The 27,950-nt window shown below is 38.8% G+C and overlaps 1 protein-coding gene across 14 annotated transcripts in view; it reads right to left on the bottom strand.

Moving 5' to 3' along the window:
• Positions 1 to 10,286, bottom strand: part of LOC144227628 (uncharacterized) — an 82,686-nt gene extending 72,400 nt beyond the window's left edge. For 5 of the 14 annotated variants that reach the window (XR_013334015.1, XR_013334013.1, XM_077759355.1 and 2 more), the window contains exon 1: positions 4,731 to 5,086. Coding sequence is in view for 1 of the 14 variants with exons in the window: in XM_077759372.1 (XP_077615498.1) it covers positions 5,729 to 5,774; positions 5,971 to 6,055 (131 nt within the window). In the remaining 13 variants the exon portion in view is untranslated. Of the gene's footprint in view, positions 1 to 4,730; positions 5,087 to 5,728; positions 6,229 to 10,199 lie in introns of those variants that run through there. The other 9 variants (XR_013334011.1, XM_077759337.1, XM_077759380.1 and 6 more) reach the window with 5 other exon arrangements.
• Between the last annotated feature and the right edge of the window lie 17,664 nt (positions 10,287 to 27,950).

Below are 27,950 nucleotides of genomic sequence, written 5' to 3' on the forward strand. Positions count from 1 at the left end.
GACAGTAATAAAACATAAAAATTCAAATAAATAACAAATCCATAGTTCAAAAGTATATATTCATAAGTAAAAATAATACCTTGCTTAAAAGACACTTTAGGTGATCATCATAACAACTTGTCTTAGGTCAAGTTCTCTGGTTTCATTCTAAAATGGAGATTTGTATGAAGCAAGTTTATCAGAGAGCACTTGTGTTACCAAAACTCCTGGGCAAACCAGAGAAGGAAGATTAGGTGGACGGGAAAGACTGAACTATGATGAAATTCAACAGAAATCAAAGTCAGTCCCTCAGGTGGTTCCAGAGCAAAGATGAATCCTCAGAGGTGTCCCAAATTTAGGCAAGGGACCTGGGCCTTTGTACCATTTCACTGAGTAGTCATCAGACGTGGGCTGCCCACAGGGTGACCTCATAACCTTATGCAAGGCAGCTCATTTTGACCAAGTGTAATTCCCAGGATCTACCAGCCATCAGTACTATCAACAGTGAGTGGATGAACGCTTCTAATCTGAAGGAGCAATCTGGGCATTACCATTCAATGTCCACAGCCTCACTAGAGTTAGGCTGGGAAGTACCCTTCAATGTCCATGGCCTTGCTAGAGTTAGATATGGGAAAATACCCCGTTGCTTATATTTTTAGTTGCTAAAAATTTGATATTTTAGTTGCCACTCATTTGATACATCCAGCCCATATTTCAAGCTCAAATACCATTTAATGCAGAAATTCTTAGACTTAAAGTGAAGTCTAAAATAAAAATATTAGACTTACAGACTCTGAGCTCATAGTGACTTACTAATTACCACTTCTTGAGCAGAACAATTGCTACCTCTTTAAGTAAAAGAATATACTCAGTGATGGGGCACCTGCGTAGGTCAATAAGTTGAGTATCCTACTCTTGATTTCAGCTCAGGTCATGATCCCAAGTTCTTGGGATGGAGCCCCACATCGGGCTCTGAGCTGGATGTGAAGCCTTCCTAAGATTCTCTCTCTCTTCCTCTGTCCCTCTTCCTTGCTCACTTACTCTCTCTCTCTAAAAATAAACAAATAAACAGTTTAAAAATAAAAAAACAAAAAAATCAACTCCTGTGGTACTATTTTCTTTTATTTTTTTAACCTCTTAGGAAGCCTTTATTGATTGTTTTCTTTGGGGAAGCTGAGCTGGATTATGTATTGAGAATGCCTGTGCTTCGTCCTGTGTAGTACTATTTTCAATGCCAGTCTTTTAGCACCATGTTCCCAAACTATGTGCCAAAGTACTCTGGGTACTACAGCAAATCCACTGGAGAACCACAGAATATTTTTAAGTTTCTAAGGAAACACAAGAATGTCAGACAGCATATGAAATACTACCTCAAAATAGTTTACAATTTTAACATTAGATCAAACTCTATTTCTTTTGATGATGAATTTCTGTAGAGCTCCAGTTTCTGGGTAAAAAAAAAAGAAACTACTGCCATGCAAAAATCAACGTGGAATAAGAAATGAAGGTGGCAAGATCCAGTGCAACTGTAAGACTTGAGAAATTGTGCAGTACGCAACAGATGCACACATCACACTAATAAGTAATTGTGGTTAAGAAAGAAACATAACATTTTTTCTTTCAGTGTAAGTGTATTACTTCTTAAAATTGTTACTGAGTTGTTGGGAAATAAATATGTATTAACATCGGTGGATGCTGTGCAAACATTACTGAGGCACTAAAGATGTCATGAACCAAGAAAATGTGGGAACCTCTCTTTCAGCGGTTGATCAGTTGAGGGAAGGATGTTCCAGGTAAAAGAAGTGGCAATGGCCCTGCAGTAAGGGCATATATGGCATATTTAGATCAGTGTGTCTGTCTAGTACAAGAAAACACTAGTACCCATGTGATAAAAAGCACAACAGGATGTGGCAGAGGTAAGGCAGGCAGGCTCCGATGCACATTACAGACTTAACTATTAACTTAATATTATTTATTGAAGGCAATAGCAAAGGTTTTAACACAGGGGAGGCACACAGTCAGAGGTGCATTCTAAAAAGATAATTCTAGCATGACTATCAATAAGAGTGTAGTATTTTATAAATATTTGAGACAGCTTAATGACCCAAGAAAAACATAATGAGGACTTACACCAGCACAAATTTGGTAGGAGTAGAAAGTTCAGATTCTAGATATGCAACTAAAAGAGCCTGGCCATCAACTGGATGTGAGAGAAATTCTGGAATGACTAGCTGACTTTTGTCTAGCACAACATGAGTCTGTCTCTGCACCGTAGTAAGGAATGCAGGGGAGGAGCGTCCTGTCACAAGAAGTTGACAGGTTTTGATTTGGCACACGGATCATCTAAATAGCTGGCCAATAAAGCTACCACATGGATCTAGAACTCAATACAAGACCAAACAGATGATACTTTATGCCCACAAAGTGAAAGATGTTATCTTTCTGCCTTAGAAATACAGAAGGGAAGGAGAGGAGAGGAGAAGGGAGAGAGAAGGAAGGGGAAGGGGAAAGGGGAAGGGAGGGGAAGGGATGGGAGGGGAGGGAAGGGGAAGGGGAAGGGGGAAGGGAAGGGAAGGGGGCCATACACCTGTGATTATGTTCCCCTAAAAAAAAATCTAGAATATTCGAAGCAGTATAATAGTGAGTGATTCTACAACATCATCAGGAATTCAAGCACCTAAATTTTCTGCTCTACTTCCTAAAGGTCAATTCAAATTCCAAAATGGTTTTTGGAGCACTAATAATCTCATCAGGCAGAAAGAGAAAGAGAGCTCGCCCACTGTCTTTTAAAGAGAAAGTTTTATCCCACATGACATTTTTTTCGCATACCATTGACTAGAAATAAGCCAGATGCAAGATGTCCAATTAACCCAGGTTTGCCTGTGATTTTCCCAGTCTAATTACTGAAAGTCTCCCGACCCAGAAAACCAGGCAGTCCCAGGTAGACCAGGGTGATTCGACACTCTAGTCATGTGATCATATCCTGCAGCCTGAGAGACTAAAATGAATACTTTTAAAGCTGTTGAACAATAAATTCAATTTAAAACAGGGTTTTCTACTACAGAGAAAAGAAAAACTGACATGCAACTAGCATACAGGAATATAATAGATATCGGTAAGCAATTAGCGATGTCTTCTGTAATGATAGTAATCAAGACTTTGAGCACATCAGTACTTGAGAGATGAACGGAGAAAGAGAGGGTCATTTAAGGGATTGAAAGGATGAGCACTGGGTGTTATATGGAAACCAACCTGACAATAAAATATTTGTAAAAAATAAATAAGTAAAATAAAATATGAGCACAAAATAAAAAAAGATTGAAAGGACTGTTTAAAAAGGAGAAAAACCATAGCAAGTAAAAGAAAAGAGTAAATTTCAAGAAAAAGTTTTCATCATATAATCACATGCTGCAGATAAAGTCTGAAAAGTACGCACCCCCCCACGACGAGATGCGTTGTAGCTAAAAAGTAATGCAGCCACGAGCTGGGGTTCAGGTGCCCCGAATACCTAAGAAGAGAAACGTTATCAAGACTTGGGGGATGAACACAGAAGGAGAGGGGAGGGGCAAATGAAAACAAACCTCGTTTATATCAAAATTTTACCAATATTAGTGAGAATATAAATTGGTATAGACACTATGGTAAACATTATGGAAATTAAAATGATTCAAAAATTAAAATACAACTAGAGCATGACCCAACAATTTCACTTCTGGATATATATATGAAGGAAATAAAATCAGAACCGTGAAAAGATATCTGCACCCCCACATTCACTGTGTTGCTCTTCACAATAGCCTCACCTTGTGCCAGGTGTGTTTCATAGCTGTCTAACACTAGTGCTTAAACACTCTGTGCGAAGGTACATTTTCTTTGCCTTGGACACCTTATTTCCTCTGACAGAGAGCTTCCTATAATTTAGGTCCTCTGTCCTGGCTGAGTCTTTCTTCCTGGCAACATCACAAAGTACTTTATCTGTGCCTGCCATAGACACTGCCCACTTCAACATTTGATCGGTAAAAAAGAAATTTCATGGGCTTAATCCTCAAGTTTTCCTGTCTATGATCATAAAATTCTTGACATGGTGTAAAAAAGCAGAGACTATGGTTTTTGATGGTAAATGAAACATAACTTCAGTTGTAAACGCTTATTTAATTTTAAGAGGGGGCAGAGAGAAAAGGGGACAGAAGATCCAAAGCAGGCTCCACGCTGACAGCAGCCAGCCCATGTGGGTCTTGAACTCACAAACCATGAGATCATGACCTGAGCCAAAGTCAGGTGTTCAACTGACTGAGCCCCCCAGGTGCCCCAAGCATAACTTCATTTTAAAAAACAGGACTCAGACACTCTATTTATTCCAGTGAACTCACTCAACTACTGCACCATATAATGCTTCCTCATGGGGATTTTAAGTTCATTGTCCACCCCTCTGCTTTCTTATGTTTCAGTTTCCTGCCGACCTCACTTCTTTTCCTGTCCAGCTGAGGTTTCATGGCCAACCATATCAATCACATTTTTTTTTCAGTATCCTTATTTCCCCATTTTCCCTTGTCCTGGCAACTCTCAACTATGATCCACCCAGCTCCCCAGTTTGTCCAACTCCATAGCAGAGCACTTGAGTACCATGAAAGAAACTCACATTCTACTCCTTGTAGCCTCTCTCACCTATTGTTCACAGAGAGCTACTCTATTCTCAAAATCAAACCACTTTCTTTAGTCCCTTGTATTTTAAACTCAGCAGATAACCTTACCTTCCACTTCACGGATCAAAGAGAAGCTGTCAAATAGGAACTACTTCAACCTCAGCATAGCTGCAAGATCCATCTGTTCTAATGGAAGAGGAGGTGGCTCTCATCTTTCCATTTGTGCACGGACTTCATCTTCTTTGGCCTTCTTTCTTGAAATATTGTGGATTGCCCCCTCCATACCCCAGTTATATTTTTCCTTTCTTAATTCCTTCCCATGCATAACCAAGCAAAAAAATCTCAGAATTAAAAAAAAAAATCCTTTCTTAAGTCCTTTGTTTCTACTCTCTCCTTGCAATCAAACGTCTCAAATAACTTGTGCTCACTACGTCCATTTATACCTGCCCCAATCACTTTGCAATTTGCTCTAATCTGTATTCTGTCCCTATCACTCCACTGAAATGGTTTTCGGTGAGGTCAACAGTGACCATGATGTTACTGTAGCCAATGAATGTGGTTTACACCCTTTTTGCATAGACTGTGAGTCAGGACATGGTAGGACTTCAATGAGTATCCAAGTTGATATGGCTTTGCCACTTGCTAGCTGTGTGACTTAGGACAAGTTCATCAGTATCCACTTTTATATGTAAAATGAAGACAATAAAGGAATGTACCGAAGAGTTGTTTTGACAAGTAAATGAGATAAATGATAGCTAAATATTAATTTAGATAAATGATAGATTAATATTAGTTTTGTTGGTAACTATTTCTGTCTCTCCCTTTTATAGGAGACAGTTTTCTAGGAATTTCTCATATTTTTGCACAACTTTGAGAACAGAGGCACTGATAGCTTTTTGTTGTGGAATATCCTTTCAAAGATTTCTACATACCATGTCTTCTTAGAAGGTGAGGCTTCCCTCAGAGAGTAAGCTTGTTATTTGCTACCCAGTATAATACAGATAATATCTCCCTCCCAAGCAAAGTTGGGCAATTTTGCTCACAGTACAGGTTAAAAGATTATGGTTTCCTAAGCATCAAGATCCACATCTGCCATGTATACTCACTGTGTGTGCAATGTCACCTGGGTCCACTCTTCACTGCTCCCTGGAACTTGGAAGACAAGAAAGCAGATGCAAATGTGAAGCTCATGTTATCTGTTCAGTCACAGACAATACAGTCCTTTGTATTCTGACTCAAGAGTCTCATGGCTTCTGTCAGTATTTTGAAATTGCGTAGACTTACTTGTTAGCTTGCAAAACAGAGTGAATAAACCCTTCAGAGTTCTTTTGTTTGTTTGTTTGTTTACCTTTCACAGTTCCCAGGCTCTTTGATATATCAGTCTTTGGAAACTCAAGAACATCTTCATGAAATTCTCTGTCTTTGGCTTCCATTAAACTGCACTCTTGGCTTCTCCTCTTACCTCTTCTTACTCTTCTTTGCTTCTTAGTCCTAAAGTAGTCATGGGCGCATTGTTGGTATTCCTCAGAGTTCTGTCTCTCTTTACTTTTCCATCTTAATCCTTCCACATTTGTCCAAAACACTCTTCTCTTTGTGCATGCTGTCAGTTAACTTTCTTTCCTTTTCTTTTTTTCTTTCTTTCTTTTTCTTTTCTTTTCCCTCCCTCCCCCCTCTTCCTTCCTTCCTTCCTTCCTTCCTTCCTTTCTCTCTCTCTCTCTCTCTCTCTCTCTCAATCTGAAATTCTTTCTTTCTAGAAAGAGGGACAGAGCAGGAGTGGGGAAGGGGCAGAGAGAGAGGGAGACACAGAATCTGAAATAGGCTCCAGGATCTGAGCTGTCAGCACACAGCCTGACACAAGACTCAAACTCAGGAATGGCAAGATTATTACCTAGGCTGAAGTTGGTTACTTAACCCACTAAGCCACGCCGATGACCCTCAGTTAACACATCTATGACAATGGTTCAAAATTTTATCTATAGTCTAGATCTTTCTCCCAACCAACAAAACTTTAAGAAGTCAAAAAGCCAAACAGAAACATCAGCAATTTCCTAGTACTGGATATAGAGTTCAAGATTCATTAATGAACAAGGGCCATGATAGACATCCCAGGTCAGTTAAGACTTATAATAAGCTAAACTCTAAGGATAAGGCAAACTCAAAAGGGATTTGACTTCACTAAAGATATTCTGTCTGTCTTCTATTTCCCTGACAGAAAACAATCAAATCCTCTCTAGGACAAAAGAGAGTTTCCTGAAGAATCTAAAATTGCCAATATACCATATCCATTTTTAATTTTAATAAAAAATTACCAAGCATACCAAGAAGTAGGGTTATGATCACAAATTAAAAAAAAATAAACAGACCATATACACAGACCCACAAGTAGTCCAGAAATTGAAGTAGGCAGACAAAGACTTTAAAACAACCATATAATACATTCAAGCAAAGAGATTTTAAAACAACTATTTAATAGTTTCTAGAAAAATAATCAAATAGAAATCACACACCTAAAAAATACTCAATAAATAAAACAGCAGAAAGGATTACAGCTAGTCAACTGGATGAAAATTTTGATAGAAACAGATCAAATCACAAAGAAATAAAGTGGTAGAAAATATGGAACCATATGAAACAGGGTGCAGAGGTCTAACACATATGTAATGGGAGGTACAAAGGAAGAGAAAAACTTAGACAAAAGCAATATTAAAAGTTAATTTGGGGGTGCCTTTTTGGCTCAGTCAGTTAAATATCCAACTCTTGATTTTGGCTCAGGTCATGATATCAAGGTTAATGAGTTCAAACTCTGCATTGGGCTCTATGCTGATAGTATAGAGTCTGCTTGGGATTCTGTCTCCCTCTCTCTCTGCCCCTCCCCAGCTCATATTCTCTTTCTCTCTCAAAATAGGTAAATAAACAATTTTTAAAAAGATATTTTGCTTGAAAATTTTTATAAAACTGATAAAAGGCATCTAGCTTCAGATTTAAAAGTTATATAAACCTCAAAGCAAGATAATAATAAGAAAACCACAGGTTGCCTGTGTTGCTCAGTCAGTTAAGTATCTGACTTTTGATTTCAGCTCAGGTCATGCTCTAGAGGTTTGTGGGTTCAAGCCCCGTGTGGGGCTCCATCCTGATGACAAGAGCCTGCTTGGGATTCTCTCTCTCCCTCTCTTTCTCTCTCAGCCCCTCCGTTGCTCGTACACACACACACAAACACACACACACACTCTCTCTCTCTCTCACTTTAGAAATAAATATTAAAAAAAACTTTTTAAATATTAAAAAAAAAAGAAAACTGGAGCGCCTGGGTGGCTCAGTTGGTTAAGTGTCTGACTTCAGCTCAGGTCATGATCTCACAGTTTGTGGGTTCGAGCCCCACATCGGGCTCTGTGCTGAATGCTTGCTCAGAGCCTGAAGCCTGCTTCGGTTTCTGTGTCTCCTTCTCTCTCTGCCCCTCCCCCGCTCACACTCTGTCTCTCAAAAATAAATAAATGCAAAAAAAATCTTTTTAAAAAAGAGAAAAAAGAAAGCCACATTTATTTAAAAAAAAAAAAAACAATGGGCAAAAATTTGAACAATTCACAAAGCAGTGCCTTTAATGATCAATAGACACTTTATTGTGGCCAGAATGGCCCCGTATGGTCTGCCCACATCTACCTCTCATATCTTATTTCCTACTACCTTCTACCGCAACCATGACTCTTATTTCTACTATTACAACAAATCCAATCACATTCAAGCCTTAAGTTCTACCTAAGAGCTTCTCCTACTCTCTGGAATACATTGTCTCCATTTTCATGTGACTGAGTTCTCATCATTTGGAGGTAGCTCCTGATTACCCAAACTAATCATATTCCTTCCTCACTCTCTCACTATCACATCATTCTATTTAATTTCTTCATAGCACTTATGCTATTTAATATCAGCTTCTCTGCTCATTTGTTCTTTTCTTTATTGAGTAGAGCCTCTCCAGAGCATCTAAACCTCATTTGTGCAAAGATATTATCTATCTTGTTCCTCACTATGTTTCAGGGCTGAAAAGAAAACTTGGCATGTAAAACATGCTCAATAATTGATGGTTAGATAAATTAACAAGTTAATGTATATGTATGTCATACTCATCACTGACTTTATGAGCTAAGACATGTAATTATTTTTAAATATTATTATCCTTGGAATGTTCTTTTGCTCTGTTCTACTTACCTAAACCTCTCAGGGTCCAGCTAAATTTCTGTACCTACATAATAACTTTGTTGATTAATCCTACCACTAGTTATTTTCTATATTTTGGTGGTGGGTTGTTTTTTTTTTTGTATTTTCTGAATTCATACAGCCTCAAAGCTTCATCAATATTTTATCATTTATGTTCTATACTTACTCAAAATTATAAGTTTATTTGCTTCTGTATGAGACTAAAAGCTCCTTGAAAGCAGTCTTCTTTATATCTCCTACATCATGTGGCATTTTACTGAACAATATTTACTGATTTACAGATTGGTCGGATGAATTTAGCATAACAGATTAAAAGTGGAAACAAGGCAACAAAAACTTATAAAGTAAGAAAAGTAGTGACAATGGAAAGGAAGTTGTAGCTCTCTAACCACCTGGGACAGATCGCTGAAATCCTTTATAGGGATTACCCTCATGTTAATGGTTTTAAAGGTCATTTTTCAGTTCATCTTTCCTGTATCCTTTTTCCGCTATCTTCTCATTGAAAATAAATGGAACTTGATATGCTGGTGATTGCTAGTGCCTGACTGTCTTTGAATCACTTTAGTTTGGTCTGTCTCCAAAACTGTGAATTGTTGTCTAAACCATAAAAGAAAAATTGTGGTGCTTGGCAACCTCCCCTCTTCTTAAACCATCCAGAACTATCAATCCTTTCAGTCTTGCTCAAATTCTTACTCTCCCTCAAGTCTTCCCTGGCTCATATAGACCAGGTTAATATTCCCCCAACACTTCTTGTGTATCCCTCTTTGTCCTTGGCATGTGGATAAATAAACAGGTTTTCTGTAAGGTTCCATTTGAATAAATTATTTTTTAATTAATAAAGCAATTTAGGATTTAAGAAGTAAAAAAATAAAACACACTGACTCTATTAGAAAGCTGTATGTTCTCAAAATTTAAAAGAGAAAAATACAGAATCCATAAGTAATTGAGGAATACTAAGTGTGACAGACACATAAAACAAGTTGAAGCAAAATAAAATACCAGGTACAAAAAAAATCAGATGGACCATCACTTTAAAAAGCAAATATATATAAAAGTACTTACTATGGTTTTAAATGGAAAAATGGATCATTTATGAAAATCTAAGGTGATTTAGCTCAGCTGCAATAACAAATGAAGGATTAAAGAAAACATAATGCTCTTCAGACACAAAGGTGACAAGGGACTGGATAAAAAAATCGCAATGTGAAATACAAGAGACTTCACAAGACAGATAAAAACTAAATGAAAAAGAATAGTAAAGGTAAAAACAAATCATTTATCAAAAAATGAGATAGGAAACAAGTACACCTGGATAAAAAAGCAGAAACATCCGTAGAAAAGTGTGAAGAACAAAAGCCGACTTACCTTATGAGAGCCAAAAAGTAACTGCCCCGGCGCCTGGGTGGCTCAGTCGGTTAAGCGTCCGGCTTTCGGCTTTCGCTTAGGTCATGATCTCNCTAGCTGGGCCCGCGGAACAAGAACACGACTGATGTACACAGGACAGAACGGGGAGGGACGCGAAGCAGCTGAGATACAGACGGGGCTTTACAGATAACCTGGGAGTATATTAAACGATTTACACAAAAACAGGTGAAGTACAATGGGAATAAATCACATGCGGAGAAAAATACGGCCCTTCTACTGCCCCAAATGAGAAGCTCGGTTACTATGAAGACACATGGAGGAGCTCACGGTGCACGCGGAGGGGGCGGAGACTGCACGACACCGAATCCGAATACGGCCGGAACCGGAACAGCCGGAGTCGCTGGAGGGAGCTGAACGCCGCGAGCTCAAAGACGCCCAGGCAGAGAAGGTGGTCGGGTATTCGACAGCGGAGCGCAAGAGTGGGCCTGAGATTTGCTGAAAGCCAAAATAACGGTTCCGAGTTTACAAAGGGAGTGGGCAAGTGAGGCAGTGGGCACGAAATGAGTTCACGAACTATTTTGTGACGTGTTGGGGGAAAGGAAGGGATGTGAGATGAAATAATAAAGTCACGCAGAACTCAAAAGTCTTTACTAGATTACCGTGGTAGAAAGTCAGGAGATCGTCAACATTGGGAATGGACAATGGCCTTCTGTAACTTAAGGACGGGCTGGCGAGGCTGGGGAAGGCGGGCAGGCAAGGGAGGATTTCCCTGCACGGATGCCAAAGCATAACACACCTACATCTTGACCCTGAAAAAATGAACTTAGCTAGGAATCAAATGAAGAAAGGTAAATTACATTACGTAAGTAACGTAAATAAATAGAAATATGAGTGAGGCTGCGTAAACCTGAAAGAAGTATTTTGTGCGTGTGTTTTACAAAGTAAATTTCAAATTGGGGAAGAATAGTAGATTATATGGAATAATGGGAATAATAGTAGAATATGCAGTTTGCATCATTTCAGGAAAAACAATACCTTGTCTATGTCACATCATATACCTAATTCCCTGTAATTAAAAAAAAAAAAGTGGAAAATGTTTACTGAGTCTCAAGTATAGAGTAACCTTCCTGAATACATGTATCAAAATAAGTCCATAAATTTGACTAAATAAAGTATATACATGTAAGAAATCATCTTGGGAAATAGAAAAGGTAAATTTAAAATAAATCAGGAAGACAGACCACTTATAACCTATATGATAGTTACCAATTTTTCTATAAAGAGATGACTCCAAAACAAATAAGAAGAAAATATCCTAATCAATGAGAGCAAGCAGTTCTCAAAAAGATGAAATACAGGGGCGTCTGGGTGGCTTAGTCGGTTAAGCGTCCGACTTTCGCTTAGGTCATGATCTCGCGGTTCATGGGTTCGAGCCCCGCGTCGGGCTCTGTGCTGACTGCCAGCTCAGAGCCTGGAGCCTGTTTCAGTCTGTGACTCCCTCTCTCTCTGACCCTCCCCTGCTCACACTGTCTCTCTCTCTCCTAGAAATAAATAAAACATTAAAAAAAAAATAATGGTTATCCATTTATTTTTGAAAGAGAGAGAATATCCCAAGCAGGTTCCGTGTTGCCAGTGCAGATCCTATGTGGGGCTCGATCTCATGAACCACAAGATCATGATGTGAGCAGAAATCAAGTCAGATNACGGCCGGAACCGGAACAGCCGGAGTCGCTGGAGGGAGCTGAACGCCGCGAGCTCAAAGACGCCCAGGCAGAGAAGGTGGTCGGGTATTCGACAGCGGAGCGCAAGAGTGGGCCTGAGATTTGCTGAAAGCCAAAATAACGGTTCCGAGTTTACAAAGGGAGTGGGCAAGTGAGGCAGTGGGCACGAAATGAGTTCACGAACTATTTTGTGACGTGTTGGGGGAAAGGAAGGGATGTGAGATGAAATAATAAAGTCACGCAGAACTCAAAAGTCTTTACTAGATTACCGTGGTAGAAAGTCAGGAGATCGTCAACATTGGGAATGGACAATGGCCTTCTGTAACTTAAGGACGGGCTGGCGAGGCTGGGGAAGGCGGGCAGGCAAGGGAGGATTTCCCTGCACGGATGCCAAAGCATAACACACCTACATCTTGACCCTGAAAAAATGAACTTAGCTAGGAATCAAATGAAGAAAGGTAAATTACATTACGTAAGTAACGTAAATAAATAGAAATATGAGTGAGGCTGCGTAAACCTGAAAGAAGTATTTTGTGCGTGTGTTTTACAAAGTAAATTTCAAATTGGGGAAGAATAGTAGATTATATGGAATAATGGGAATAATAGTAGAATATGCAGTTTGCATCATTTCAGGAAAAACAATACCTTGTCTATGTCACATCATATACCTAATTCCCTGTAATTAAAAAAAAAAAAGTGGAAAATGTTTACTGAGTCTCAAGTATAGAGTAACCTTCCTGAATACATGTATCAAAATAAGTCCATAAATTTGACTAAATAAAGTATATACATGTAAGAAATCATCTTGGGAAATAGAAAAGGTAAATTTAAAATAAATCAGGAAGACAGACCACTTACAACCTATATGATAGTGACCAATTTTTCTATAAAGAGATGACTCCAAAACAAATAAGAAGAAAATATCCTAATCAATGAGAGCAAGCAGTTCTCAAAAAGATGAAATACAGGGGCGTCTGGGTGGCTTAGTCGGTTAAGCGTCCGACTTTCGCTTAGGTCATGATCTCGCGGTTCATGGGTTCGAGCCCCGCGTCGGGCTCTGTGCTGACTGCCAGCTCAGAGCCTGGAGCCTGTTTCAGTCTGTGACTCCCTCTCTCTCTGACCCTCCCCTGCTCACTCTCTCTCTCTCTCCTAGAAATAAATAAAACATTAAAAAAAATTTTTAAAAAAAGATGAAATACAAATATCCCACTATGCATTTAAAAATTTTATATTTCATTATTATTTCAGGAAATATAAAGTGACAATATGATAGCTCATTATACCTATTAATTTAGATAAGAGAAAAAAGGAAAAGAAAAGAAAAACCAAAACAAAATCATGGTAAAACTATAATATCAGGATCGCTTGTAAATGAGCACTCACATGTACTCTAACCCCAATTCACATGTAAATTGTGATTTGGAGTTAGACAGCTTAGCAACATAGGTCATAGCCTAGGAGTTCAATTTAGGATAGGAACTTATCAAGATTAAAAAATAATAATAAAAACAGGAATGTAAATCAAAATATATCTTCAGTGAGGCTAATTGTAGAATTGTAAGAAAAAAGCATTGGGAACTAATATTTAATAATCTAATTTGATCAAACAAATCACCTAATATACATAGGGTAAAACATTGTATGAACATGTTGCCCTAATGTGTTAAAAATGAGTAGTGGAAAAATATTATGACATGTAATACAGTTCACTATATGCTACATGGATGAAAACATGAACAGTGTTTATCCTGAGTAGTTGGTTAAAAGCAATTTTTATTTTCTTTTTCTTATTTATGTACTATCCAATAAATAAGTATAGTTCTAATAATATGAAAAATAATATAAAAATGTCATAGTAGAAGACAATTTAATGCCATGGGGAAAATGACTTATAAGACAAGATGTAAGGGCACCTGGGTGGCTCAGTCGGTTAAGCGTCCGACTTCAGCTCAGGTCATGATCTCCTGGTTTGTGAGTTTGAGCCCTACATCAGGCTCTGTGGTGACAGCTGAGAGTCTGGAACCCATTTTGAATTCTGTGTCTCCCTCCCTCTGTCCCCCTCTCCCACTCATTCTTTCTCTCTCTCTCTTTCTCTTTCTCTCTCTCCCTCTCTCAAAAATGAATAAACATTAAATTTTTTTTAAAAAATACAGGNTTAATGGGTAATTTTTTCAAATTGTTCACAAGAAATGTATATCAGTTTTGCATTAGATTTGTAAGTGTTCTTGAATAAGAACCACTTTTTTTGGTTAAGGGAGAACAATTATTAAGTTGAAATTTGCAGAAAATCAAGGTACATGAGCTACAAAAGCTATCTTTATTGTGTATCATGGTATAAAAGAAGATAACCCAGAGAAAAGAAGGATGAACAATGAAGAAACTAGTTCTTTTAATCCGATTATGAAGACAAACAATTCAACTGCATGGGGGAAATTTCAAGAAAAGTAAATACACAGAAAAATAAGCAATCAAAGTTGATTTTCCTGGGTCAATAGTGACGAATACCCTTTCCCCAAAAAGTAGGGGACACGGAGTCCATGTGGAATGAGGCATTAATAGGACACATCAGTAGTTCCAATGGTGGGCCAATAAATAAAGGAATTTTAAAGTTGAATAAAAAGATAATATTCTCTGGAAATTTTTAAAATTTACTATTGAGGACTTCCTTTAAGAAAATCATCGCTTGGGGTGCCTGGGTGGCTCAGTTGGTTCAGTGTTCACCTCAGGTCATGTGATCTTGGGGTTCAAGAGTTCGAGCCCCCCACGGGCTCTCCACTCTTAGTGAGGTGCTGGCTTCGGATCTTCTGTCCCCATCTCTCTGCCCCTCTCCCGTTGTTACTCTATATATCTTCTCTCTCTTTATCTCTATCTCTCAAAAATAAATAAACTTAAAAAAAAAGAAAAGAAAACCATCACTTTAAGTACTGTACTGCATGCAAAGGAGAAAGAGATAGATTTTGAGAGAGAGAAAAAGAGAGAGCAAGGGTGATACTCTGCCCTTAGGACCTAACAATCTAATGAAAGGAACAAAACATAGAAGTAAATATAAATATATATGTGTAAATAAATATGCATGTATTAGACAATGTTGGGTTAATGTCAAAATAAGCAGTATCCACCATGAAGGATAAAATAACTCAGATCAGGGTGAAAGAGTGAAGGGTTGTCTGGGGTTATTCAGAAAATTTTCACAGAGAAAAGTAGAAAATGGCTAAGACAAGGTAACAACGCATCTAGGATGACCTAAATGTTCACATAATTATTACGTTTCCAAAGAGGAAGAAATAACAGCTCAAGCAAACACACGTGAGAAAAAATGGCAGCCCAACCACAAGCCCATGCACTCTACTTTTATGTGTGTTGGGCAAAGAGGAAAGTCCTGCCTCTTTGTGTGTCAAGTAATGTTGGACTACTTGGAATCGTTTCTAGCTCTATAAATCGAGGGTACTACAACCTCCTTGTACTCTGTTAGCTAACAGGAAAACCAACAAAAAACAGTTGAGGATGTGTACACAAAGGTAGATGTGTGCCATCTGTACTGTCCCTGAGGTGAGCTGCGTGCCAAAGAGAAGCAAAGGCAAAGTGAAAGCAGTGAGCAAGCAAAGTTACGCCACCTGGGGCGGTCTTGAGGGTGACTCCTGAGAAGAATGAACAGAAAAGTGTGCTTCTCTGGGGTGTAAACTTTACAAAAAAATTGAGGAAATGGACTGATGCTTCACAGGGAGAGAGTCTGATTTAATATCATGCGCCTAAAGCCAAGGAAGAAAGGAAACAGCTGGAAATCAGAAAATGGTTTTCAAGTGCAGAGGTATATATGGAGAGAAGTTCCACTCTTGCCATGCCTGCAGCAAACATTTATTGAGTGTGCATGTTCTCGTTTGACCTGAGAATGAATAAGAAATGCAGTGGCCTTACAAAAATTGATACCCTGGAGTTATCATAAATAGGAGGAAAAGGTTTGTAAATAAGGATAAGATACCATATTAGTTGAGAACAATTGTGAAAGGAGAAATAGGAAAATCCTGAGGGAAAAGGGAAAAAGGGAAGAGAGAAGAAAGCGAGGTGGGGAGCCCTCAGGGGAAAGTCCTTTAGTCCATTGGAGACAAGTCAGCAGCCCCTAGAAAAAGTGAGGGGGGGAACAGTAATGGTCACAGGGTCCATGAGGAATAAAGTTTGCACTTATGGAGAGGACTCACAATATGGATTTTGTGAAGTGTAAAATGTCTACAAGACCCTGCCCAGCCTGAATCCATCTTCTCTCTAACCTTACTTACCTCCTCTCTCCTCCTCACCAACTATACTGCAACAACAGGGACTTCCTCCCAGTATCCTATGCACAGCAGTGCATACTCCCAGGATAGGGCCTTTACGTTTCTGTTTCTGTCACCTGGAATATTCTTCACTCAGATATCAGTGGCTCACTCCCTCAACCCTCAACCGAGCCTTTCTCTGGACACCTATTAAAATTTCAAACTCCTGTCCCCCTGCCAAACACACACCACTGCACACGTATACATTTCTTATGACCACTCCTTGGTGTATTTTTTTCTCCAACAAGCATTTAATGCCTCTTCATACAATAAACTGGATTTTGCTTATTCAGTCATCTTCTGTCCCCCTATTTAAGACGTAAGGTTTATGAAGACAGGAGTTTGTGTTTGCTTCTGTATTATCAGACCTAGAAGATTCCCTGACACACACTTGTTCACTATAAATATTCAGAGAATGAAGGAATACTTTAAAAATTAACAGTGTACTACCTTAGTATTCAAATAGAAGAAGACAGAAATTTCTGGGCCCTGCGGAGCAAAAGACAAGTAAGCACTGGCCAGAAAGAGGATAATTTAGGTGTTTTGTGATTTTACTTAGCTGAAAGCTACATTAAAAAAGCTGATGTGAGAGCAAGGCTCCATAAAGAGTTAATATTTCAGAGGAAAACAAAAGAGCATGATGACCTAGTTAATGAACATAATTTATATTTTCTAATTCCTGCGGAGCTAATGATGAATAAGGCACACCACAGAGGATGAAATGTATACATTGTGGTTACCTAAGGGGAAATTCTAAGGAAGACACTAAGAAGACCAAGTAAATATGCTGAACACAAGGGAGAGTGTGTATCGCTACAGCATTGCTGTGTCACATTGATGAGTAAGCAAACTGAGTTCATGAAATTGAAAACCTAGATCATTGTGGAACACACAGAGAGAGGAGACAAAATAGGCTCTACAAAATAGAAGCCCTTCAAGAAAATGTTAGAGGGATGCCTGGGTGGCTCAGTTGGTTAAGCGTCCAACTCTTGGTTTTGGCTCAGGTCATGATCTCAAGGTTCACAGGATCGAACCCTGTGTCGGGCTCTGCACTGATGGCACAGAGCCTGCTTGGGATTCTCTCTCTCTCTTTTTTCTCTCTGTCCCTCCCCTATTTGTGCCCCACAGAAAATAAATAAACTTAAAAAAAAAAAGAAAAGAAAAAGAATAATTGGTTTATGATGAGGAATAGCTATATAATTTATGTAAATTGTAGACATATAGAACCCTATGTGTGTGTTCTGATAGACACAAAAACGATTTTGTATAAGAAATTTGCTCATTTCTCCAAAATCTTAGGAATGAGATTATATTGTGCAAAGCAGATAGCACATTAACAATGTCTTCTTCATTTTGATGAGCACAGAACTTGCATTAGGCCTTGCTCCTAACAAACTGAACAAGTGTTTACCTGATGTAATAATGGATATAAATGAAAAAGGAAACGATGACCCCAGAGTCTGTTTCAAAAAAAAAAAGACACAACACTACATATTTCTACTAAGTCAGGGAAGATCAGGAGAAATACTTGCAGTGCCCAAGAGTAAAATCCAGGCATACACAATAGTCTAAAGTCAGGTATAGCTAACCTAGGAGAAACAGAAACATCTCTTGCTCTCCTAAAGCAGGAGAAGCAACCTGCCCTCCTAAAGCAAGAAATATTGATGGATGCTTGCGATGAGAAAAGACGACACGGCCGAGCAGCATGTGAGGTAAAAAGGTATAGCGGGGGCACGTAGAAGATCAGGAATAAGAGAACAGAAGGTGACGATATTATATGTCTGTGCTGGGAAGGAGAAGAGCCATATGCACCCGTAGCATATTGGGGAAAAATACAACAGACTTGGGCACAAAGACGGAAAGATGACTCACGGGGGATGGCTTATAAAGTTCCTGCTTTTCCCTGGAAGGAAATACAAAGCATCTGGATCACATTGGGAACAGATGAAGCATGCAGGGGGAAAAGGTGCATCTGGAGTCCACAGAGGTGTATGTGGCTGAGGCGGGGACAGGGTTAGGTGGAGGAACGGACGCAGCTACTAAGCACTAAGAGCAAGAACGATGCTCCTAGGAACACTGAAGGAAGATTAAATATTCTTTAGTCCCGCCAAGGGAAAGGGAGGTACGTTACGCTAACTGACAGATGTAAACACTGTGAGGGAAGTGTTGCTACAAGTGAAGCCTTAAGAAATAAATCAAGAATGGAAATAATAATTATACAGCAAAGGGAAGCAGACCTACTTTATGCGTTGGTGACAGGTGTGTAATAGAGGTTCCATTGCAGCTGAGTGTTTTGAGCACACCAAAAGAAAGATGAGAAAGATAAGCATGGAGAACTTAGGGATGGGGGGAGGTCGACCAAGGAGAAAAGAAGAAAGTCTGAAAATAAAGCCCTGGAATGCACTAGAGGAACATCAGAAACATTCGAGAACTTTGGCAGATCAGTAAATCACTTCCAGTATCCAGAAGAGACAATACCCATGGAATTTACTGAGGGAAAAGGAAGAAGAAATCATGAGCTATGAATGTGAAAAGATGGTGCATTCCAACTAAATATGAATATTATTGGGCTCTTCTAGGAGACAGTAACCACNCTTGATCCATTCATTATATTGGAGGATTTTAATACGGAAATGTATTTGTGTGCATTCATGTATGAGTTTCACCAAGAAACTGGTTTGATGGAATATTGCTGGGACTTGCCACTTAACCCTCACAACATGCTTAGGCGTATCTGAAACACAAATCATTTACCAAGAATGTCAATAAAATTGGTTAGTATAAAATAGCATTGTTCAACTTTGGAAGCAAAATATCACAGATCAGGGGCTCTCCCTGGGTCACCAAAATTTTGATTCTGTGGGTCAGTCCTTCTGTAAGGAGTCTACATCCAGAAGACACTTAATGAGCTATATAGCATGATGTAAACTGTAGCTACTGCGATTCTGGCATCCACCGCTTGCAGCTGTCCTAAGATTCCTGGCTGCCTCAGCGGGATGTGTTTCTCACAAAGAAAATACCATATTAAGCTACAAAACAGGAAGTGAAGACAGGAAGTTGAAGAGATCAGGCTTCCTGATACAATGGAACTCTGTGTTTGTGGTACAAAGAACGAATAAGATGTACTCCTCTTTATCCAGGGTACCTGCATGATTGGTAGGTCATCTCCGGAGCCAGTAATCTGCCACTGTCCTAGACTCTCTTCTCCTGCTTGGGTCCATGTCCAGTCAGGAACAAGCCTGTTTCTTTCCATCACCATCGCCATTGCTGTTGTTCCACCGCTTCAGGTTTGTCTCCTAAATAGCTTCATAACTTGCCTTGCTGACTTCTGTGTTGCTACCATCAAATACACCCTCTGCTGTGACCAAATCAGCCTTACCTGACTAAATCATTTCCCTGCTTATCTGCCTTTAATAATATCTTCCCACATATAGAAATGAAGTCTACCCTCCTCCTAGAGTGTGGATAGGGAAGACAATTTCATGACCTCCACACATCTGCCTTTCCATTCCCATTTCTCACAGATCACCCACACCTACCTACCCAGTCAATGCTCCAGCAGTGGTGAGTTACTTTTCAGCCAGCACAGACCTCGCTGCCTCTTACCTCAGGACTTTGCATATGCCATTCTGTCTATCAGAAATCTCTTTTCTCCCTGTCCTTGTGATGATCTACTATTTATTTAACAGCGCCACCGAGCATCACCTGCCTCTGTGAACCATTCCCTCACACCTTCGGTGTCAATAATCCTCTCCTCTGTCCACTTATATAATTTTGTCACTGTGCATACCACACTGGAATTTAATAATTGGGTTAAATATATGCTTTCCCTTTTGTATTGTGATTTCTTGAGAGCAGAGACTGTTTCTTACGCATCTTCCTAATCTCAACATTTGTAAAGTGCTCTGTATAAGCACCTTAAAATATTTGTTTTTGCATCCAGAGAGTACAGAGTAATTGAGTGAAAGGGATGTGAAGAAGAACTAAAAATACAAAGAATAAATAATATGGAGAGTAGACATTAAAAGAAAATTACATTATAGAAGTTAATGTGTCCTGAGATAAAAAGAACAAAATGCAGTAACTACCTTTTAAACTTGAGTGTTGTATCAAAATGGTAATCCATCCGTTTTAATAGGTCTAAGATATCTAAAACTTAGAAACAAAAGTCATGAAGACCATGTGTGAGAAATGATATCTACATAGATTTACCTTCACTAAAATATAATATCTGTTTTATAGAAAAAGAAACAGTGATATACTGCCAAGATAATAGAGAATAGCAAAGTGATTACTGACTGTTTGAATAGAAGAATATAATGCATTCTGCCTGATGTACCAAATAAAAGAGAAGCTTTATAAGGTAACAGAAGAAATGAAATGCTTAGAAACTCTTAACCATAGAAGAATAAGTACAATAGCCTCAAGTTCTAAGAAGAATCCCAAACCATAGACATATATGAAATAGGAAAATGACGAATAATAGAACTGATGATAAATTTTATTTAGCATGAGATGAGAAATGGCAATTTATCTGGTGAGCAAGAGAAAATGACCATGTAACTTGAGACAAGTAGAAGAAAAAGTGATGGTTTCACACACTGAGAATAGAAAAGAACTTTCTGAACTTGAATAGACTTAATAGAGAATTCCATGCTGAAAAATAAAGGGAAGCATTGGCCTGTGGGGCCATAGCACAAATACTAGTGATCCTCCTGGAGGGAAGGGTGCTGCTTCTGGGGAGCCAAAGAAAAGATGGCCAGGAAGAAAGAACTGTCCCCCTACGGCAAAGAAGGGGCCCTAGACAGGGGAACAAAGAGCAATGAAGTTCTGACCCTCATTCAGTAAACAAGAACATGGTGTGGGTAAAAATGTGAGAAAGGAGGCAAGGTATACAGTATACAGAAAAAAAGAAAACACTACATATGTAAAAGGAAACACTTTGATCTTTAGACACTATGGGAGAAATCCAATGATAAAGTCATGAGAAAATTTGATACACTAGACATATAAAAAGAGGAAAGAAAATATCACTCTTCTAAACCATCCACTGGGAAGGAGGAAAGATAAACTTTTTAGGCTTAGAAAACACCATGCTTTTCTGAGAAAAGGAATACAACTTTCAAAAAAGAATTCTAAGAACATGTTGGGAAATGAAGATACAAGTAAATTAAGTAATAAAAAAAAGTATAAAGGTAAATTTACCATGAAATGTAGTAAAGTAAAATAGGGAACAACTAAAGTGTATAGAGACCTACAGAGTCTTAATCCAAATACAAGAGTTCTCAAAATTGGCTTCTTTAGTAGAGATGAGAAATGAGAGACAATGATGGTGGACAAAAGCTTAGTAGCCAGACAAAAAGAAAGAGGAACTCAGTCACCTCTTCATCTTCCCCAGGTTCGTAGCCAGCCTACTGCAAATGCTGACTGGGCCACAAGGAAGATCTGTCATACTTAAACAGAAATTGAAGAAGCTTAATACATTGGATAAGAAAGTCTACTGTTTTCTTCTTTTTAAAAATTTTTTATCATGTATTTATTTTGAGAGAGACAGAGAGAGTATGAAGGGGGAAGGGCAGAGAGAGAGACAGAGGCAGAAAGAGAGAATCCAAAGCAGGCTCTGCACAGTCAGTGCACAGGGCTCAAACTCACGAAACCATCATATCATACCTGAGCTGGAGTTAGACACTTAACCAACTAAGCCACCCAGGTGCCCCTCTAGTTTTTTTTTTTTTTTCCAAATTTGAGAATGTTCTGTCAATAAAAATAACTCTAAGATTTTCTTTCTAAAAAATTTTTTTTAATGTTTATTTATTTTTGAGAGAGAGCACAGCAGGGGAGGAGCAGAGAGAGAAGGAGACATAGAATCTGAAGCAGGCTCCAGGCCCTGAGCTGTCAGCACAGACCCCGACTCAGGGCTCAAACCCACAAACTGTGAGATCATGACCTGAGCTGAAGTCGAACGCTCAACCAACTGAGCCACCAGGTGCCCCAAGATTTTCTGTTATTTAAGATTGGTTATTAAAGCTCTGAAGTCTGCCACGGTTTTTATTTAGTGGCAAGGGGAAAAAATGAACTGCTGAATACAATTTCAATGGAGAGCGAGAGACCAAAATAATATTGCATTTTAATTACATCCCGAAAGTTGTGTACATTAAATATACCACTTAACTGTATTTGTTATTTGTGTATTTGTGGATACGTATTTGCATGTGTATATCAAATGCATATACTACTCTGTGAAAGTCCAGTGCGAAGTACCGTAGAGACAAAACTAAGCACAAGATTCTGTGTATATCTTTTAGATGTTTCTGATCAAACTGAGTAGTCAAAATAAACATAAAAAATGGAATACTGATAAAGGAATTAAATAACTTGTATAATAAAATAGTATAAAGAAATAACACAATTTCCTGTGATGATTATTATCAAATAATTCAAAAGAAGCATAGATAGAAGGATTTAAAGCACAATTCCTGGAGCCACCTGGAAAGATTTTACAGGGAAATAAAGTCCTGTGAGCTGAACCTGGAAGGAAAGTGGCATTTAATCATGCAGAAAAGGCAAAAGAAGCAAGAAGTATGGCTTCTAAATACAGAGGCACTGAAAATAATGCACAAGTGGATAAAAGGTTATACACTGTGTACCATTAAGAAGAAAAAAAATCAAGTAACTTAATAAATAGGTACTTCCATGCACTGCCAGCCAACCTTGAAAACCCATCATGGACTGTCATGGTATAAGGCCTAAAATTAAGGTTCAACATTGTATGTTGCTGTGACATCTGGTAAACTGGAAGGGCCCAAAGTGGCCTAAAGGCACATTGCTTTCATCATCCTGCCCCTATAGAAAAGGTGCCCTGGCTAAACAATACTCTTTCTTGATCAGGCACAGTTCCCGCTCATCCTAAATAGCGGGTTTCAGTACCCTCCCAGTCCACAAAATCATTCAGACAAGGCAATGACATCCTCTCACTGGGACCAGGAGATATACTGTCCTCTTGATACTACAGAGCCTGCTTCCCACCCCTCCTGGTTGTTCACTCCTGTTCTCAAGTGGCCCCATGTGTCGTATGGTATCCACCTCACTCAGGCTATGAGTATATGTAACTTCTAAACTGCTTCCAATCTCATCTGTCACGTGCCAGGTGTGTGTGTTTGGTCATCGCCATAACCCTAGAGCAGGAATCCCTCTCTCATCAACGGGCTGAAGAAGAAGCAAGTAAATCATTTCTTTAAGAACAAACAAAAAAATAAAAATAAAACAAAAACAATATCTTGGCCTTAGATCAAGTGAGTGAAAATCTCAGGTGTTAAACCCTCCCCTCAGTGATTCTAATGTCAACCCTGAACTTGAGAACTACTGTCTTAAAAGAAGAGTCATGTCCTCCCTCTTTACCATTCTCATCTTGGACAGGGCTTGCAAGGACACCTTAAAAATGGTAGAACAAGGGGCACCTGCGTGGCTCAGTCAGTTAAGCATCTGACTCGGCTCAGGTCATGATCTCACGATTTGTGAGTTCGAGCCCCGTGTCAGGCTCTGTGCTGACAGCTAGCTCGGAGCCTGGAGCCTGCTTCGGATTCTGTGTCTCCCTCTCTCTGACCCTCCCCTGCTCACGCTGTCTCTCTCTCTCTCAGAAATAAATAAAACATTAAAAAAAATTTTTTAAAAAGAATGGTAGAACAAGAAGATAGAAGAATGCTGGGTCCTTGAAATCTTGCTGGTTCTTCATACAAGATTAGACTTTTATAGAAGATCTGAAATGTCCGTCATCTTCTAGCATGCTATTATTATAGGTCTCCATAATATAGACAGCAGCCAAACTTATACCTTAACTAAAACGCAGACTTTGGTCATGATTCCATTACTGTCACCTTTGGGTACTTAATAACAGACAAATTCCTTAACACTCTCCCACCGTACTATTTATTTCATCTTTAAAAATAGATGCAATTAGTATTTCACACCCATTTAATGAGTAATAATAGCTAAAGATTCTAGAATAAATGCTAGGCATGAGTGAACCAAAACTGAAAACAAACTATTCAGTTTTCACCTGTTTAAACTCTACAGCCCACACTTTCTGCAAATGATAATGGTCACATTTTACAGATAAGAAAATCAGATCACAGAGAGGTTAAGAGAAGTCCTTAAGGTTATACAGCTGGTAAATGCTAAAGGTCGGGCACTAATCCAAGCACTTCAGCGTCAGAATCTGTGTTTTTATCTATTATACCATACTAAGGACCAATTAAGTGAGAATTAATAAATGAAAGCACATACTAACATGTTTATCACTTATTAGATATAAATAATTTTTTCACCCTTACTTCTCTTCTAATCTTCACTGAATAAACTCTCTCTCTCTCTCTCTCTCACACACACACACACACACACTTCTTTTTTCTTCTTTTCCTGAAATTACTTAAACAGTAGTTTTACAGAAAATGATACTGAGGCAGAGTTGAAAGGCAATGTGGGGAAATTCTTTGGCATGGGTAGGAACATAAAATCTCTACCTAATGTGAAAAGGAAATATCCCATTTCCCCCACCAATCTCCGTCAGCCCCCCAGCCAAAACTACAAAGCTAAATTTTCATCTACTGTCTCAACACAAAATTCAGCATGTGAAAGTGAAATGAAAGTTCAATGATGATACTTCCAACAGTAAAATAACATACAAACCTTTGTTTTGACAACCAGAAGTTAAAAACAACATTCACAATAAAAGTACTGAGTCCTGAAAATAAAAAATTAAGTATGGATGCCCCAAGGACAAAGAAATGTCACAAGTGGAATGTATGCTGAAAAGAGATGTCCCTCCCTAAACACATTAAAGGGAAAGACTGTCACATACTAGACACAGAGACAGGAAAAGATGTCCTGACGAGGTAGAGAGAAGAGTATACTCCTGGAGCTATGGTTATAAAAGATGAGGCACTTGAATACAAAGGAGGAATATGACTGACCCACATGTCATAAAAGATGACACGCTTGAGATGCTATAAGGGAAAAGATGACTTATCAGAGAAGTTAGTAGGTAAAATACAGAACGTTGCACTATTACAGAGACAGATGTTGGCTTGTGAATAGCTCTTCTGAATCAGCTTACCACGCTTCCTTTGTTCCTTTCATGTTGGGAGGGGTGAGGCAAAAGAATTAGAAGAAAGCCTCCTGAGATCTTCCAATCTTACCAGTATTCCCTTTGTTTTTACTGAATGCATTTAATAATTCAACAAAATGTGTTTCCAAATCTGTTAAGAATAGCAGTATAATTTTCATCCCAAGAAGCAGTAAGCAAAACCAGAAAGTCTCCAAGCAAGTTTAGGCATCTGCAAACAAAGGAATTTTCCAATAAATGATACTATTTCAAAGCCATCTTGGCTTTGGAACATTGTTGAGCTGTCTACTTCATCTATAGTATGCATATAATATTCACTGCAAGTAAATTCATCCTTATAACTCTATCCTTAGAAGATGTTTGGGCTGAGATCTACTGTGAAAGGTGAACAAAACTAGTGTGAAATACCACAGTAATTATGGTTCCAAAGAAGGCTAAAACCTTCAAAATTCCAAACCGAAATTATATTCAAGTATTATTTTATTAATTTACTAAAGAATAGATGTCTGTATGATAAATGCTTCAAAGGAAATCTTTTTTAAATTTTTTTGTTTTATTTATTTTTGAGACAGAGACAGAGGACGAGTTGGGGAGAGGCAGAGAGAGAGGGAGACACAGAGTCTGAAACAGGCTCTGGGCTCTGAGCTGTCAGCACAGAACCCAATGCGGGGCTCAAACCCACGAACCATGAGATCATGACCTGAGCCGAACTCAGACGCTTAACAGACTGAGCCACCCAGGTGCCCTGGAAATTTTAAATAAATAATTCCTCTAGAAAGCTGGAGAGGAACTGCCACTGATCTTCTGGGCTTTTTGAAGTTCTGCCTGTGCACTAACTGTGACAGGAAACCATTGCCTAAAAAGTATCCACAAAACAGCATAGATTGTGGCAGTGTGTTGAAAGGTGCTGATATATAAAGAAGGGTTCAGGAGCACCTGGGTGACTCAGTTAAGCGACCAACTCTTGATTTCAGCTCAGGTCATGATCTTACCGCTCATGAGATTGAGCCCTACAGTAGGCCCTGTGCTGACAGCGTGGAGCCTGCTTGGGATTCTCTGTCTCCTTTTCTCTCTGCCTCTCCCCTACTCATGCTCTTTCTGCCTCTCTCAAAATAAATAAGTAGACATAAAAAAGAGGATTTTAATCCTATCTAGACCTCTTAGTAGTTCTAAGATTGTGAACAAGTTACCTAAAATTTTGATATCTCATTTTTTCTTCTGTAATATCAGGATCACATTAGCATATATATCAAAGTGTTTTCATAAGGATTGAATGAGTTAAAATCTATAAAGTGCGTACGATAACACTTGGGTACATACAAATTTGACATTACTATTATTACCATATGACCTTTAAAAATGCTCCCCTCAGCTTCTTGCCTGGATATAGCCAAAACCTAAATAAATAAGGACATCTATTTTTTTTTTTAATTCAAAATCTCAAGGCACTGTGCTTCTCCTATCAAATCGGCAGGAATTCAACAACAATGACAGTATACTTGATGCTGTTAATGGAACGGTTGAAGCTGCATCTCCTTTCTCTGCTGGTGCGTAGCTAGGCTGGCACAACCACTTTAGGTCTTAATAAGTTATTTTGCCATATTTTCTTGGAGAAGAATGGAACAAACACCAGATGAAAACCGTGGTTACTGATCTATGTTGCATGCAGCATGGAAGCTTTATTTCACTCCTATAAGAATGACCAGAATATGATCTTAAAGCCTGTATGCAAATACAGCACAATGTAGAAATTTATATAGATGTCATAAAAGACATAGATAAAATGCTCTGCAGCTTTAGAGTTAGAAAAGTTACTTCTAACTGAAAGTAATTCCACCAAGCTTCAGGTGATCATGACGTTCGGGCAAGCTGGAATCTAGATGGTCAGGGAAGGAATGTGGGATAACATTTGCTAAGAGGGGAAAAGCATCAGATAGAAGATAGGACTGGGCATATTTAGGAAACAGTAAGCCATCTAGCTTGTCTACAACTGATACAGATGGACATTCTTTGTGATGTCCTGAGTCAGGACGGGAAAACCACATGCACTGAGTCATGGTACAGAGGCAGTTATAAAAGAAAAAAAGAATCAGGCAAAAGGGCATTTAATCTTTTTTTTTTTTAGTAAAGCTTTAAAATCCTAAGATTTTAAATGAAAATCCTAATTCCTAGAAGATCTAATCTGAATATTGGTCAGATGTGGCTGCATCCCCTTTGAGAGCTGAGATGTGCTTTACAGGGTCATCACGCATACAGCACACGCACCCTGCACCCACCTCTGGTTCCTGCTCTGTTGCCGATCTTTCCCGCAGAGGACTCCGCCGTCCACGGAAGGACATTAGAAGCCTGATGAATGGAAGGACTGGGATATATTTCAAGACTAGATTGTCTCTTTAAGTTAAAAAAATGTGATTTATTCATTCAGTAATTTATACCAAGGTAGATCACATCCACAAGGAGCAGCACATCAACACTGCTGTGTGCATGTTTTGTGATGGGAAGAAAGGGAGGTGGCTGCTGATTCCGTTCAAACGGTGTTTGTTTGGTTTTCCTCATTTTGCCCCTTTAAATCAAAAGCAACTCAGATGTTTGATTTCTT

Source organism: Crocuta crocuta, unplaced genomic scaffold, assembly GCF_008692635.1.
Source record: "Crocuta crocuta isolate KB4526 unplaced genomic scaffold, BGI_CrCroc_1.0 scaffold556, whole genome shotgun sequence".
Classification (NCBI taxonomy): domain Eukaryota; kingdom Metazoa; phylum Chordata; class Mammalia; order Carnivora; family Hyaenidae; genus Crocuta; species Crocuta crocuta.